At 39.6% G+C, this 13,923-nt stretch overlaps 1 protein-coding gene across 1 annotated transcript in view; it reads right to left on the minus strand.

Moving 5' to 3' along the window:
- ASXL3 (ASXL transcriptional regulator 3) overlaps positions 1 to 13,923 on the minus strand; it is a 133,115-nt gene that overhangs the window by 100,361 nt on the left and 18,831 nt on the right. The window contains exons 2-3 of the mRNA XM_072327683.1: positions 5,587 to 5,669; positions 5,323 to 5,325 (exon numbers count right to left, since the gene is read on the minus strand). Of these exons, the coding sequence (XP_072183784.1) occupies positions 5,323 to 5,325; positions 5,587 to 5,669 (86 nt within the window). The remainder of the gene's footprint in view (positions 1 to 5,322; positions 5,326 to 5,586; positions 5,670 to 13,923) is intronic.

Genomic DNA, 13,923 nt, shown 5'->3' on the forward strand with positions numbered 1-13,923 from the left:
GAGAAGCAGAGAGGATATAATTTACCTCAAATCCAGTAAGCTTTTTGACATTGTTTCTCATGGGACTTCCATAAGCAAAGGAGAGAAAAGATTATGCTACAGAAGGAAACAAGTTCCAATACACAAGCAATGCTAAACTTAGAAGGGATGCAAGCATGCTAAATGAAAGACTGTATAATAAAGCAATCTTAATAAATATGAGAAAAACATATGCAGAAAACCTGAAAACAATTTATTAAGACAAAGGGGGAATTCTAAACCTATACAGTAACATCAAAAATATGAGACAGAGAATCATCAGCAAGGTCACAGAACTGCGGAAGAGGAACACTGAGGTTAGACTTAATCACAGAATCACCAAGGATGGAAAAGACCTCCAATATCATGTAGTTCAACTGTCCAACTACCATCAATATTACCCTACTAAACCATGTCCTTCAGTACCAAATGTAAGTGGTTTTCTGAACACCTCCAGAAATGAACTCAACCACCTCCTTGGGCAGCCTGTTTCAGCACCTGACCACTCTTTCAGAAAAGAAATTTTTCCTAACATCCTACCTGTATCTCCCCTGGCACAACTTGAGGCCATACCCTCTCATCATACTGCTAGTTACACAGGAGAAGAGGCCAACCCCCACTTTGTCACAACCTCCCTTCAGGTAGTTATAGAGAGCTATACAGTCTCCCCTTAGCCTCCTCTCAACTCCAAACTGAATAATCCCAGTTCCCTTAGCAGCTTTTTTGCCCTTCTCTCAACATGCTCCAGGGCCTTAATGTCTTTCTTGTAATGAAAGGCCCAAGAATGAACACAGTACTCAAAGCCTCAACAGGCCCAAGTACAGGGGGATGATCACCTCCCTGCTTCTGCTGTCAGCTCTGTTTCTGACACCATTGGCCTTCTGGCTACCTAAGCACACTGCATTAAATTGAGCATCAACCGACATCCATTTTCTCCACACGTTCTTCCAGCCACTCTGCACTCTGCTCTGTAGCATTGCCTGACATCGTTGTGGTCAAAGTGCAGGACCTGCCACTTGGTCTTAGCTGAACTTCATCCCGCTGGCCTCAGCCCAGCTATCCAGCCTGTTCAGATCCCTCTGAAGGGCCTTCACTCCCTCAAGCAGATCGACACTTCATCCACAGCTAGGTATCATCTGCAAACTTACTGAGGGTGTGCTCAATCAAAAGCCATCAAAAGGATAATAGACAGGCTTCATTACTGACCCCTGGGGAACACCACTCATGACTGGTTACCAGTTGGATTTTATTTCACTCACCACCACACACCAGGCCTGGTGATACAGCCAGCTCTTTACCCAACAAAGAGTGTACCTGTCCAAGCCACAAGCTGCCAGCTTCTCCAGGAGAATACTATGGAAGACAGTGCCAAAAGCTTTGTTGAGGTCTAGGTAGGCAATGTCAACAGCCTTTCCCTCATCTACCAGGCAAGTCACTTGATCATAGATGGAGATTAGGTTGGTCAAGTAGGACCTGTCTGTCTTTCATGAACCCATGCTGACTGGGCCTGATCTCCCGGTTTTTCCACACGTGCCATGTGATCTCACTCAAGATGATCTGATCCATAATCCTTCCTGGCATGGAGGTCAGGCTGACAGGTCTGTAGTTTTACAGATCCTCCTTACAACCCTTCTCATAGATGGAAGTCACACTGGCAAGCCTCCAAACCTCTGAAACCTCAGCATAGCAAAGTGCAATGTTATGCACTTGGGTTGGAGTAATCCCATACGTATACAGACCGGGAGAAGAAATCCTTGAGAGTAACCCTGCAGAGAAGGACCTGGGGGTTCTGATGGATGAAAAACTGAACATGTGCTAGCTAGAGCAGACTGCCCAGAGAGGCAGTGGATACTCTTCCAGGAGGTGTCTGAGACCAGGTTGGATGGAGCCCTGGGCAACTTGGTCTAGCAAAAGATCTGGAGGTTGGTGGCCCTGCCTGCAGCAGGGCGTTGGAACTTGATGATCCTTGGGGTCCTTTCCAACCCAAGCCATTCGGTGATTCTATTATCCTTACTTACCTCTCCCCCTACTTGCACAGCTTCAGACTTATTATGGAGGAACACCTGGGGAAGATAGGCAATGCCAAACTGGGGCCTGTTTCCACTCCTCCTCATTTTTTAGGCCTCTTCTCTCCACTGTTCAGTGACAGGGCAGGGAGTCCACCACTGTTCGGAATGTATCACCCCAGAGCCTTTCTTGCAGGTATGGATAGGACTTACCAATCTATTTATTTCTCACTCTCCCTGATGCTCCTTAACCTCTCCCCCTCCTCGAGCTCTGCCATAATACTGAGCAGATCATCCACCTGCTCACACTTCACACAGGTAGTATCGCAGCTGCCCTTCACCAGTAGCAAAAGGTTCATGCAGTCCCTTCAGATGAAGATCTGAACAGACACATTTTTGGACAAGAACACTGGGTCACAACATTGTTTTTAGCTTTCTGCCTAGTGGAAACCATGTCTAGATTTGTTGTCTGGAAGGCAATCAATAGGTGCGCATGTGTTCATAAATACTTCCCACTTCACCCCATGAACACCATGTATTTCTACATTCCCAAACGGTTTACCATACAAGTTTTTAATACTTCTAGGTAGCAAAAGATTTGCTCTGCCAGCTGAATATTTGCCAACTGATCATCATAACAGGAAGGAAGATATTTAAAAAGCAAAACTGAGTCATACATCCCCCAAGATATGTGAACCTAGGTAAGCGTATAACCTTTCACATTACGTTAGTAGCTTTTGATTTTAATTTTTAACTTATATCTGCTTTGCAAGTTTGAAATTCTCCTCCTATTATATCTAACATTTTCAGTAGTAAAATATAAACGTAGAACTTGGATGTCTTTATTGCGAACAAACAAAAGAAAAGCCTGAAGAGTCTGATGGTGTATTTTTAAAGATTACATGTAATGACTACAATGAAATTGCTGAAATTCATATGTTATTCATTCAGCTTTACTACCACAGCAAAAAGCTTTAGATTAATTACTGCTGCAATATATTTGAAAAATGACTAAGCCAACTAATCTCATTCATCTATAAATGGAACAGAAGAAACAAGAATTTTAGAAGAACTTCATTTAGGATTGCCAAGGTTCTACTGACAAAGATAATCGGTATAAAGGAATTAGTACATTATATTAATGTAGTAACATAATGCTGGCATAAGTCCAGACTTGGAAAAATACACAAATCATTACAGAATAAAATGTGCTAGCTCCATTCTAAGGCTTCTGACTACGTGACTGCATATCATCAAATCTATATTTTTCAGTCGTCTTAGCTGGCTGCAGCCTAAAGACCGAGAAGGATCACCTTCAGTAATGACAAAGGTACCATACTGGTAAAAATATACTGATAGAAACTGCAGAGCTCGATGAAGTAAATGTGAGACTTTAGACTTAAGAACTGTGAAAGCAAAATTTTACTTAGAAAGGCCCAATGAGCAAATGTGTATGAATACCTTATCTGTCCTTATTAAGGCAGGCATCCAGACAATTTGCAAGTTTGTGCTTAACTAACATTAAATTGTTACAGAAACACAACTTTTGAATAAAATCAGAAGCTAAATGAGAAACTAAGCACTTTAAAAATTCAAAATAAAGATTTCATATCTTCGTTTATTCTACTTTCACAATTTAGATTTTTTACACTAATAAATGCAGAATGACCTAGTGTGCAACTTTACACAATTTTTCACATACAGAATTTTTCACATACAAATAAAGAATGGTGAATTGTATCCTTTTTCACTTATCTACATACTCATTGCCACATATGGCAACCTGCAATGAACTGTATACTCACATATACCTGCATATACCATAAATAAACATCAGGACAGTATGAACTTCAGTTTCCTTCCTGTTTGCCTGTAATCCTCACTTACTAAAATACTTAGGTAATGAAAGAGATCTGGTTTTGCAACTCTATAAAGGAATTTTTATCCTATTATTTATTCGGCAGCAATTCTACATTTTCTATATTTAAAACATATTAAAATGCTGCCTTCACTGCCTCCCATAGGTTTTGCATAAAAAATTTTATTTACGCACTGTCTAGGGAAACAAGAATTCTTAAAATAACAAAGAAATACTATTATCAGGCATGCAAGCTGCTCCCAGACAGTTGTCTCATATCACAGGAAGTAGGAAGAAAGCAATATATTCACTGCTGTGAGAAACAGTATCTTAATAAAAACAGATATTTTTTTTCTTTTTTCTTTTTCTTTCTTTTTTTTTTTTTTTTTAGTATGCAAATCTTTGCAGCATAACACATGTCTGGACATTCATTTTCAAAATCTTTCATTCCCTTGTTTCCTTGATATTGCCAAATATACTTCAAGAAACTTCTTGGCAAGAACTAATGCATTTTATATCTGTAAAAAGGGGGAAAATCAACTTGCACACCATCTCTTCTGCACTTTCATCAACATACAGATATCACAAGCATGTTATGACAATACAAAGAAAACAGTACATGGTTATGCTCTGTAAATGACCACTCTGAGTATTCTGTTTCTTAGGAACAACAATGAAATTCAGTAGAAATATATACCATTGTTAATTCTGGTTCAAAAGATAAAAATTCAGAAGTAATGGACATAATGCAGCACTATGACTCTTCTAAGAATTTGAAATTCCCTTTTCCTAGATTTTAGATGCCATAATAAAATAATATAATTAAAATAGAAGCAAATGTATCCTTTTGCTTTGAGGCAGCAACATGTAATGATTAAAAAATATTTTTTAAAACAGAAAAAAATCTCTGTATAATTTGGAGGACAGGAAACTGCTTCTTGTGGAAGACCACCACCAAGCAGTTTTTCCTGATTTTATTTCTTGCCCAAGTTCCCCTTTGTGGGTCACTAGAAGACCTACATCACCTTTGAGGAACAGGAAAGGGGTATGCTCATCTGAAGCAAATCATACTTACCTGATTCAAAACATACTGGAGGTAATGGAAGGCCACTCTTGAGTTCCACAGACTTTGGATAACCCACCTAACCTGTAACAACTTAATAATTCTAGCTGAAATCTACATCCAAAGTACACTCCTACTGAGCAACTCGGGATTCAACCTCTGCAGCCATGCAGTTCTCAGTGTCCAAACATTCTTCTCCTTCTATTCACTTTCCTTGTTACCATAAGACAATACCACCATGTCATAAGAAGAACTTAAGGGCAAGATCACAAGCCTAAATTAGAGAAAGAATGCCGCAAACTCCACCTTACATTTTTTTCTTCATGCACAATGGTGTTGCCAAGCTTGGGGCTTGAAACATAAGTAAGCAGCAACACTTTCTGATCAGTTCTCACTGTTCTTCTGAAGACACTATTAGACTGGAGCCGGCCTACAGAGGCCATTAGACAGGTACACAGTTAAGCCAGCCAATTATCATTATCATTAGCTTTGAACTAAGTAAGAAATAAAACCCATCGGCTGTATTTCCCACCTTGATACTGGAAATTAATTTAGCCATTAACGAGCACATTGTGTTTTGTGAACCATTCCTAGACAGTTTTCATAGAGACAGTAAAAACACAGAACATATAAACACTAACCTTGTTTCTTTTAGCCCTTCTTTCTGAATGACTTCCAGTATTTGTTTTGCGGTCATTGGTGAGTTGGGATACTTTTCCAATGCCTGAAAATAAATAATAAATGTATAAGTGACACGACAGCTGTCCTGCGGATCTGTAAGGTTATAAACCATGCAGTTTTCATACAGTCATTTGCAAAAGACAAGGAATGCTAGTCTTGAGATCGGAGTCCTTTGTCTGTTGGAAGGCCAGGAAACTGCATTAAGACTCAGGGTTACTTTCTGCTTGTGTGCCTCATCTGCAATATTGCCTGGGAAAAATTCTTACCAGGTTCCAGATGAAAAGTTGAAATACGCAACTACTTTCATCACAGAGCAACAAGAGCAACAGAATTTCTTCCAAGGAGAAGGGAAAACAAACAAAAAGCAAGAAACAATGGGACGTGTTCCAACCCTGACAGTTCTGTGATGCCGTGATGTTCCCCTCCCCCTCTCCTTTTATTTTTTTTTAAACTACATTAGAACTATCTGAGGCCATTTGAATATTTGACACTTAGGTTTTATTGTGACCTCAGAAGCAATCAAACAAACAAACAAAAAAGAATTGACTCAGCTAGGGTAAAACGTTGTTTCCAAAAACAGTGAAAAATGAAGTAGTCAGAACAATCACAGCACACAAGATGCTACATGACAGAGAGCAGTGTATTTTCCAGTTCAACTCAGTTTTCCACTCCTTTGCCTTTTCCAATCAAGCCCGAAGTAACTCATTCCTCTTTTCACATACAGTCATTTTGTACAGAATTTTCTGGTTTCCCACTTCCTTTTGTCCCAATCATTTTTTAGCTGTTAAACAAACGGCCACTCTTCGCTCAGGTGAAGTGCCAGACTGACAGCCCTGGAAAAGGAAACCTTTCAGTCAACTGTAAAAGGTGCAGCAACAGCAATGCAAGCTTCCCAGAGCATCTCACCAACATTATCTCAGCCAGAACCTGCATTTCTACAATGGACAAACAAGACACCAGTTCAGTTTTCAGTCTCGCCTGATCCTGAGCTTCTCTCTAGTAGTTAACAAACAAAAGCAATTGTGCAAGTTGCTAGTACTGTGTGGATACCTGCCCACTAGAAACCATCAAATCATATCACACTAGTCAGCAGTATGTGAAGGGAGCCATGCAGAGCTGTAATTCAAACAGCTCATATGAAGCCAAAGCCTCTCGACTCACTACCAATTGACCAGCACTGCCCTTTTCCATCATTTCATAATTCTAGCCAGCTGCTGCCTGTTCTCCCCTTTCTCATCCAAAACACAGTTTACCAAATCCTTTGGTTCTTTTGTTGCAGATGAGCTTCTTATCCATTAACTTTCAGCTCCACAGAGAAAAATGCAGAAGTGAGGGCTGCACTAGAAAAGGTCTAGGAGCTGAACTGAGCTCATCTCGTGTACATCAATAGGCAAGATTCAAAAGGGACCTGTCAGGAAAGGAAAACCGAAAGATGATTTGAAAGGAGAAAGAAGAGTGGATAGGAAAGACTATGACAATGAGTAAGCACAGAAAGAACTGCACAGAGAAAAGGGCCGCTGCACAGCAGTGCAAGAGAAATGGTATGACATATTATGGAGAGAACGATGAAGCACATTGGAAAAATGACACTGAAGATTAAGATGAAGATGAGAAGAGATTTACATATAGGAAAAAATTGAAAGTTTGACCTTTGAAAAGTCAACAAAGATAAGGGACAAAGTCAAATGAGAATACACCAAAACACAGGGAAAAGAAGGGAACGGAACTGAACTGGGAACATTCCAGAGGGCAAACTGGAAAAAACAGAAGAGGAAAACTACACTGTACTGGACACAGCTATGAAGGAAACTGTTTGCACTTGAAAGCGGGGTTACTCACTGTGGAGGATTCCCTGTTTCTCTTCCTGAGTACAGGCCCCTCAGCACACCTGGGCAGCTCCTCCCTGCAAGTGAGAAAATTTGGGTAGCCCTGTCCCCTTCTCTACAACATCACATCCTACTCTGTAGAGTCAATCAAAGAGCCAAGTATTACCACGTGTGTTTGACAGTAATGGGAAGGAAACAATAAGACTACGCAAACATCAGCAGTCCGCCGTCCTGGACAATGGAGAAGGGAGAGCAGTTTGTGCTGAGGAAACTGCACTGAACTGGTTGTAGAAACAATGGCCAGACAGAGGGATATGGAAGATCATCTTCACTGAACAACAATGAAACCAACAAGCAGGATGCATAACACTACTACAGAAAGTTTAACCAAACCCACAGGGCAGATTTCAAATACCACAGTATGAAGGGAACACATTCAGGGTATAATGACAAACTGAGACGCGGAGTATGTTAGACAGGCTGAACGTGCCGGAGCAAACAATTGCCCATTGTGTGGACTTATTTTACTGCTGGACATGTCGCGTGGGCTGCAGTTCATACACCCTATGAATTTAATTCTCTTCATCTAACCCTTTAAACAGAGGCCTGTTATTTAAAGAACTGTTCATATCCTAACTGGAAAGCATAAATTCTCCAATTCAGACACTAAATTTGAAAACCATTTCTCATGCACTTGATTAGGTTTTCTTTATCAGAACAAAGATTAATTTAAGAGAACTTTAGCTAGGATGCCTGTTTCTACCCCCTCCATCTTGTACTCTCCACTTGCATCTTTTAGTCTAACCATTTATCACAGTAAAAAAAAAACAAATAAATAATTACTTGAAAAAACATTTTAATGACAACCCCAATATTTTCTTCCCTCTAGTTATGGAATATAGCATTGGAGTATTATTTAAGAGTCTGCGAGCTAATGAATACACTGAACTGATAATTGCACGAGTGTCTCTTGTTTCCATACCTCACCATTAACATTACTAAAAGCCCACAATCCTTTTTGCATTTCTAGACTTTTAAAAATAATATCAGAACTTCAAAATGAATTACTAACTGTCCCTTAAGGCAAATAAAACACTAAAATGCAGTAGCATACTTGAGTCACAGACTGCTGGGTCAGACAAACTAATGCACATTGGAGGAGGAAGCCTTTATCTGTTTCAAGTATCTTTCTCCTTCTTCCCACTCTATCCACCAACACTCATGCAGTGTATGGGCAGTGACTAATAATGCTGGAATTAAAATAAGCCAAAGGACTGTCATGAAAACTATGATTGTTTTGATGTGTTTTGCTGCAAAGGACAGTGGTGGAAGAATGGTTTCACTGACTGCAACCTCTATCACCGAGGATCAAATATGCTCTATTTATTCCTGCCATTCAACTACAGCCTTAAAAAGGGACAGCCACTAAATAACTGGGACAAATGATTAGATACCCATCAGGATAACCTAGAAGAGAACAGATAGAGACATTGCACTGAACACATTCTTGGTGTTCATTCCAACTCTGGTTAATACCTCAAAGAGAAGGCAATTTAGACCCTACAAAGCACTAGCAGAAGAAATCAAACCTCCCTGCAATTGGCAGCAGCCTGACAAACTGGTTGACCTGCACAAACCAATGCACAACTACAGCAATATTAAACAACTGCATGAATGCCATGAACACACACATTCCCGGTTCCAGCTGAAAAGACTTGTCAGTTACCCATTACAAGAAGAAATCCAAATTCCCTTTCTCAGCAGGACATGTATCTTATGTACATCTACGCTGCTCAAAAAATGTCAGGTGCTACACTGGAGAAAAGGCGCTTTCCAGTGAACTGGTAACAAAAGGACTCTGAAGAAGTCTCAAAATTCTGAGCTCATCATAAGAAAATTCTGTATGCTCAGATAACCTATGGAAAGGACAGAATGGCCAATTCAGTTTACATGTAGAGATGCTTGAATTAGATCTGTTCAACCATTTGCAACTCAGCCACTAGAGGGAACACAAGCAGAGGAACAGCATGAAGAAAGAAAAACTAGAAAGTAAAGCTTGCCTCTCACATTGTCCTGCAAAAATTAAGAAGCTTTGCCAGAGAAATAGCCATTACTCCTGTGTCTAGGAGTCATGATGTTGACAGAAAATGATGCTTCTAAAGACAAACCTAGTGTAGATCGAAACACTGCTGTGGTCCAAAAGCAGCAGCTTGGTCCAGTGATCTTGGTGATACTGATCATTGTGCACAGTGAGACTGAGGCAAGCCTTTTTCTGCAAGCTGCCCACAGGGATCTGAAGGTCAGACTGCTGACAAAACTCAGAATCATTTTATCATATCTGCTTAGTCCAACAATATGCTGAGCCACTGCGCACAAACTGAAGCAGTTCTCTTTAGAACGTTATTTAAATAATTCAGGAGGAGAAAAAGGAATGGTACAGTTATTGCCAGAGCTCCCACTCTGCAGTTAAAACACAAGTAAGGCTAAACTGCGCAACAGACATTCTTTACTGCTCAAAAAGAGAAGGGTAAATAGAAGAACAGAAAAATATCTTTCCTTCTCCTAAGTAGAATATGCATCATCTTTTCTAGACACCCATTCCTAAGTTAATGAATTGAAAGATGGAGTTCCGAACAGGGTACAAGAACAGCATCCTGGAATAAATCCAGCATTGTCTTTTCCAGCTGCTTGTGTGAGGTTAACAGGAGGACTGACTTCTATTGTGGGAAATGCCCCACTCAAATCTTTTGTATTCATTTTTGATTAACGGCTTTAGTCATTGGGGAATTATGGGCAGCCTGGTAAAAGTTCAAAGCCCTTTGTGCAAAGAAAGATGGGTAAATAGTTAGGAGAGGAGAGGGTACGGATTGGACGTAGAATTGGATAGAGATGGATGAGGAAGAGAAAACAGAAAGACTGGGAGCAGAAAGGGTATACAAAATGTGAAGAGGAAAGAGGGAATAACAAGGGAAGATACACTACAGCGGTAGAATTCCCGTCTGCAACACCAGGGGGCCCGGGTTCGAATCCCCCCTGTGGAGCAGGGGGTAGAAGTGCCGCTCTGCTACACAGAGGGCTCGAATCCCGGGAGTTGGACTCGATGATCTCTAAGGTCCCTTCCAACTCGCACAATACTATGATACTATGATACTATGATGATACTATGATATTTTAACAGTTCTCAGAGGTTCATGGAGCTCTTGCTGATGGTGATTAAGAGAAAGGTAAAGGGTAATTTCCAAGTACTAAAATATTAAAAGAAGATGAAATTGGAGTAATAACTCTCCTCACAGGCCTTTTGTCTTTATGCAAACACTGTTACTGTAAGGAAGTTACAAAATTTGAGCAGAGATAGTTGCACTTCATCACGGATGTCTTTCATGCTCTATACTACACAATTGTCTTTGTAATTCATGCTTCATTACATCAGAAAGAAAAGCAAAATCAAGCAAGAAAAGGAACAAAGATGCAAAAAGAGCAAGATAACCACATGAAAACACCTAAACTTGCTGAAATATATTAAATGAAGTTTTAATATCACTTCTGTGCTTGCTTACTAATCCACACTTATTTTAGGTTCCAAGGTAAAGCTTCTGACATTGAAAGCTCAAATGGTTAAAGCACACCTCGAATCCACATTCCCCAGCCCTCTTCCAATCAAAAGCATGTTAGCACAGTTCCATTAGCATGAACTAGAGGCAATAACAATTTCTAATGCAGAATTGTTTGCAAGTTGGTCTGAAATAGCCTACCTTTTCTAACCCACCAGACACACAAGGCAATATTATCTCCTAAACTACTGAACAAAAGAAAAGAGAAAGAAAGAAGTGTTTTTTTATTTCACTCCATTACTCTGAGCAGCTTGTCTGAAGCTTGCTCTGAGATTTCTGAACCCTTTTATTGGTTTTATTTATCCATTTACAACTTCACACTTTAAACTGATAGAAAGGCAGCAGTGTTGCTTTGGAAATTCTGAATAAACCATATACTTGACATTTTGAATTCAAGAGAAACTGGGTTACAAATCATTTAGAATTAAAAATATAATCATGTTATTACTTTTAAAAGCCAAAGTCCTATCAGCAAAGATATACTGGCACCGCTAGCAGTCTCATCCATCACACAAGAAAATGTATGTAAAGTTTTCAACTCTTGACAACTGGCATCCTCTAACAACTCACAAATCTGGTCTAATATAATGAAAGAAAAGTAGGCCTTCATATTTCTCTCCCTACTGATGTAAGCAGTCTGCCTGAGCAATCAGGAACTTCCATTGAAAGGATTTGTTGGCACAGGTCCATGAACACCTCCTTAACTCTAACAGGATCAACTCACTGAGTATGCAGGATTCTATCAACAGGAGGCGTGAGATGAGGATCAAAGATACATATCCCAGTGAGCATGATGTCAAACTTTCTAACCTGGAATGGGTTCCACTATTAGTAGAACTACTAGCAGTAACTTTAGTTCAAGTGGCAAAGCATCCAAACTCTGATGGTGCAGTACTGTCCCTGAAGACTTCTGCTTAGCCATGCAAGCCTTACCTCTTCTCACTTTATATCACAGCACCCCATTGCATCTCTTTGCTCAGCCTTTCTCAGTCCACAAAGTGATACTCTTGCCTTTTGAGGTACTGCAATACATGCAACCTTTCCACATCCCTACTGAAAAAAAAAAAAAAAAAAAAAAAAAACCACAAAAAATTTCTTCCCTGTTCTTTACCACAGTACACTCTCACAGTAGATTCCTATGTTCTTTACATCCTGATGCATTAGCTCATTGATACAGATATGTTTTGTTGCTGTGGGCTCCCCAGAACCAAACACAGGTTTCAAGGCCAAGGTGGCCCAAATGTACTTAGCAAGCCAGCAGCACACTGTAGCTCTGAGATGCTGACAGGTCAAATTGCATTGTAAACCTTCTACAGCTTGTAGAATATACTTTTCATCTATTAAGTTTAGAAAATTAGTATAAAAGTTTCAATTTCAGTATCAGTGCAGTCAGGTGAAAAACATGGGTCAAAGCTGTTTACAGTAATGAATTGTTATTCCAGAGAAGGAACCAGGAGCAAAAACCAGCTTGATCACCCCAAAATGTACTGAAATCTATACTAGTTCAATGATCAAACAGGCCACAATCCTGAAATGCCTCTAATTCCAGCAGGGATAAAAATTCCCCTTTGGTTCTTCCCTCTGTACAAAATGAAGAGAGGCCATGCTTAGGTGACTGAGACTAATGGGGTGGAATGGATACGAGTTCCCTTTCAGCTGCCTTTATGCTACAGATAACAGAAGAAAGAGCTACCAGCAACGTGAACGTGCTCATCACTACACATGGAACAATACAAAAACAATAAGAAGCACCAAACTGCAACCATAGTTACTTCCCTATATACTGTTTGCTTTATTGAAAGCCGATACCCATTTGTTTATGTTTTTGGTTTTTTTACATGCTGACAAAAGCACTGCTGTATGACCAATGTTTCAGCACAGAAAAATAAAATAAATAAAAAAATACGAAGAGTAAAACTTCACATAAAAATCAATAGAGAAAATGTGTATGTGCTAGTTTTAAAAGCCTTCATTGCTTAATTTCCTCAGGCAAATGTAATGTGTAAGGGTTACTTTTAATGTGAGAAATAAAATTCCTACTGGCTACTCTCTGAATGCAGCAGATTTAACAAGAGGTGACAGTTACGCCGGTTTTGTTGCCATTGCTTTATTACCAGAGCTTATCTTGTTCGACAGTGTCCTAAAGATACAGATCCAACATTTCCAGAAGGTGAAGAAAAAAAAGAAAAAAAAAAGAAAAAAATGGAGAAAAATAAAAATAATGAGTCTGGAATCACAGGAGAATACAAATCAACCATTTTAAGTACGCACTCTAACTAAATATTCTTACCTATCAGTTCTGGCCATTTTAAGTATTTTAACCAGGTAAAAATCACCTACTAAAAAGACAAGTCAAGCTTCATGCTGCAGATGACACTGACTCCACTGATGTACTGTGAATACATTTAAGCTGCCAAGAAAAACTTCTCTTCATGCTAATAAAATATGGCTGATGATAATAACCGTGTAAATAAAACTGATACACTTATACTTCCATTTTAATTCTGTGAGATAAATGGCAAGAAACTACCTCATGAAACTTGCAGCACGTTTTGTTGCTTATGTGAAAAGCCAATATAAGAGCCATTGATCCTCTTCACCTCACAGGGAAAGTCCATAAACTCCACAACTCAGCTGTTTGCTCTGTTTCTCCCTCACAGGATGATACACAGCACTGCTCCCTTCAGATTAATATGTAAGCAGAGATGCAGAAAATGACTAAGAGTCTTTCTTAGAAACTTTATCCCTGAAAGAAAGACCAGATTCTGTCTAACGCATGGAAAACATGGAAAGAAATTCCTGAAAGGCATACAGCAAATGATAGAGCCAGGGAAAAGGGAAAAAAAAAAATCTCTCACAA

This window comes from Excalfactoria chinensis, chromosome 2 (genome assembly GCF_039878825.1).
Source record: "Excalfactoria chinensis isolate bCotChi1 chromosome 2, bCotChi1.hap2, whole genome shotgun sequence".
Classification (NCBI taxonomy): domain Eukaryota; kingdom Metazoa; phylum Chordata; class Aves; order Galliformes; family Phasianidae; genus Excalfactoria; species Excalfactoria chinensis.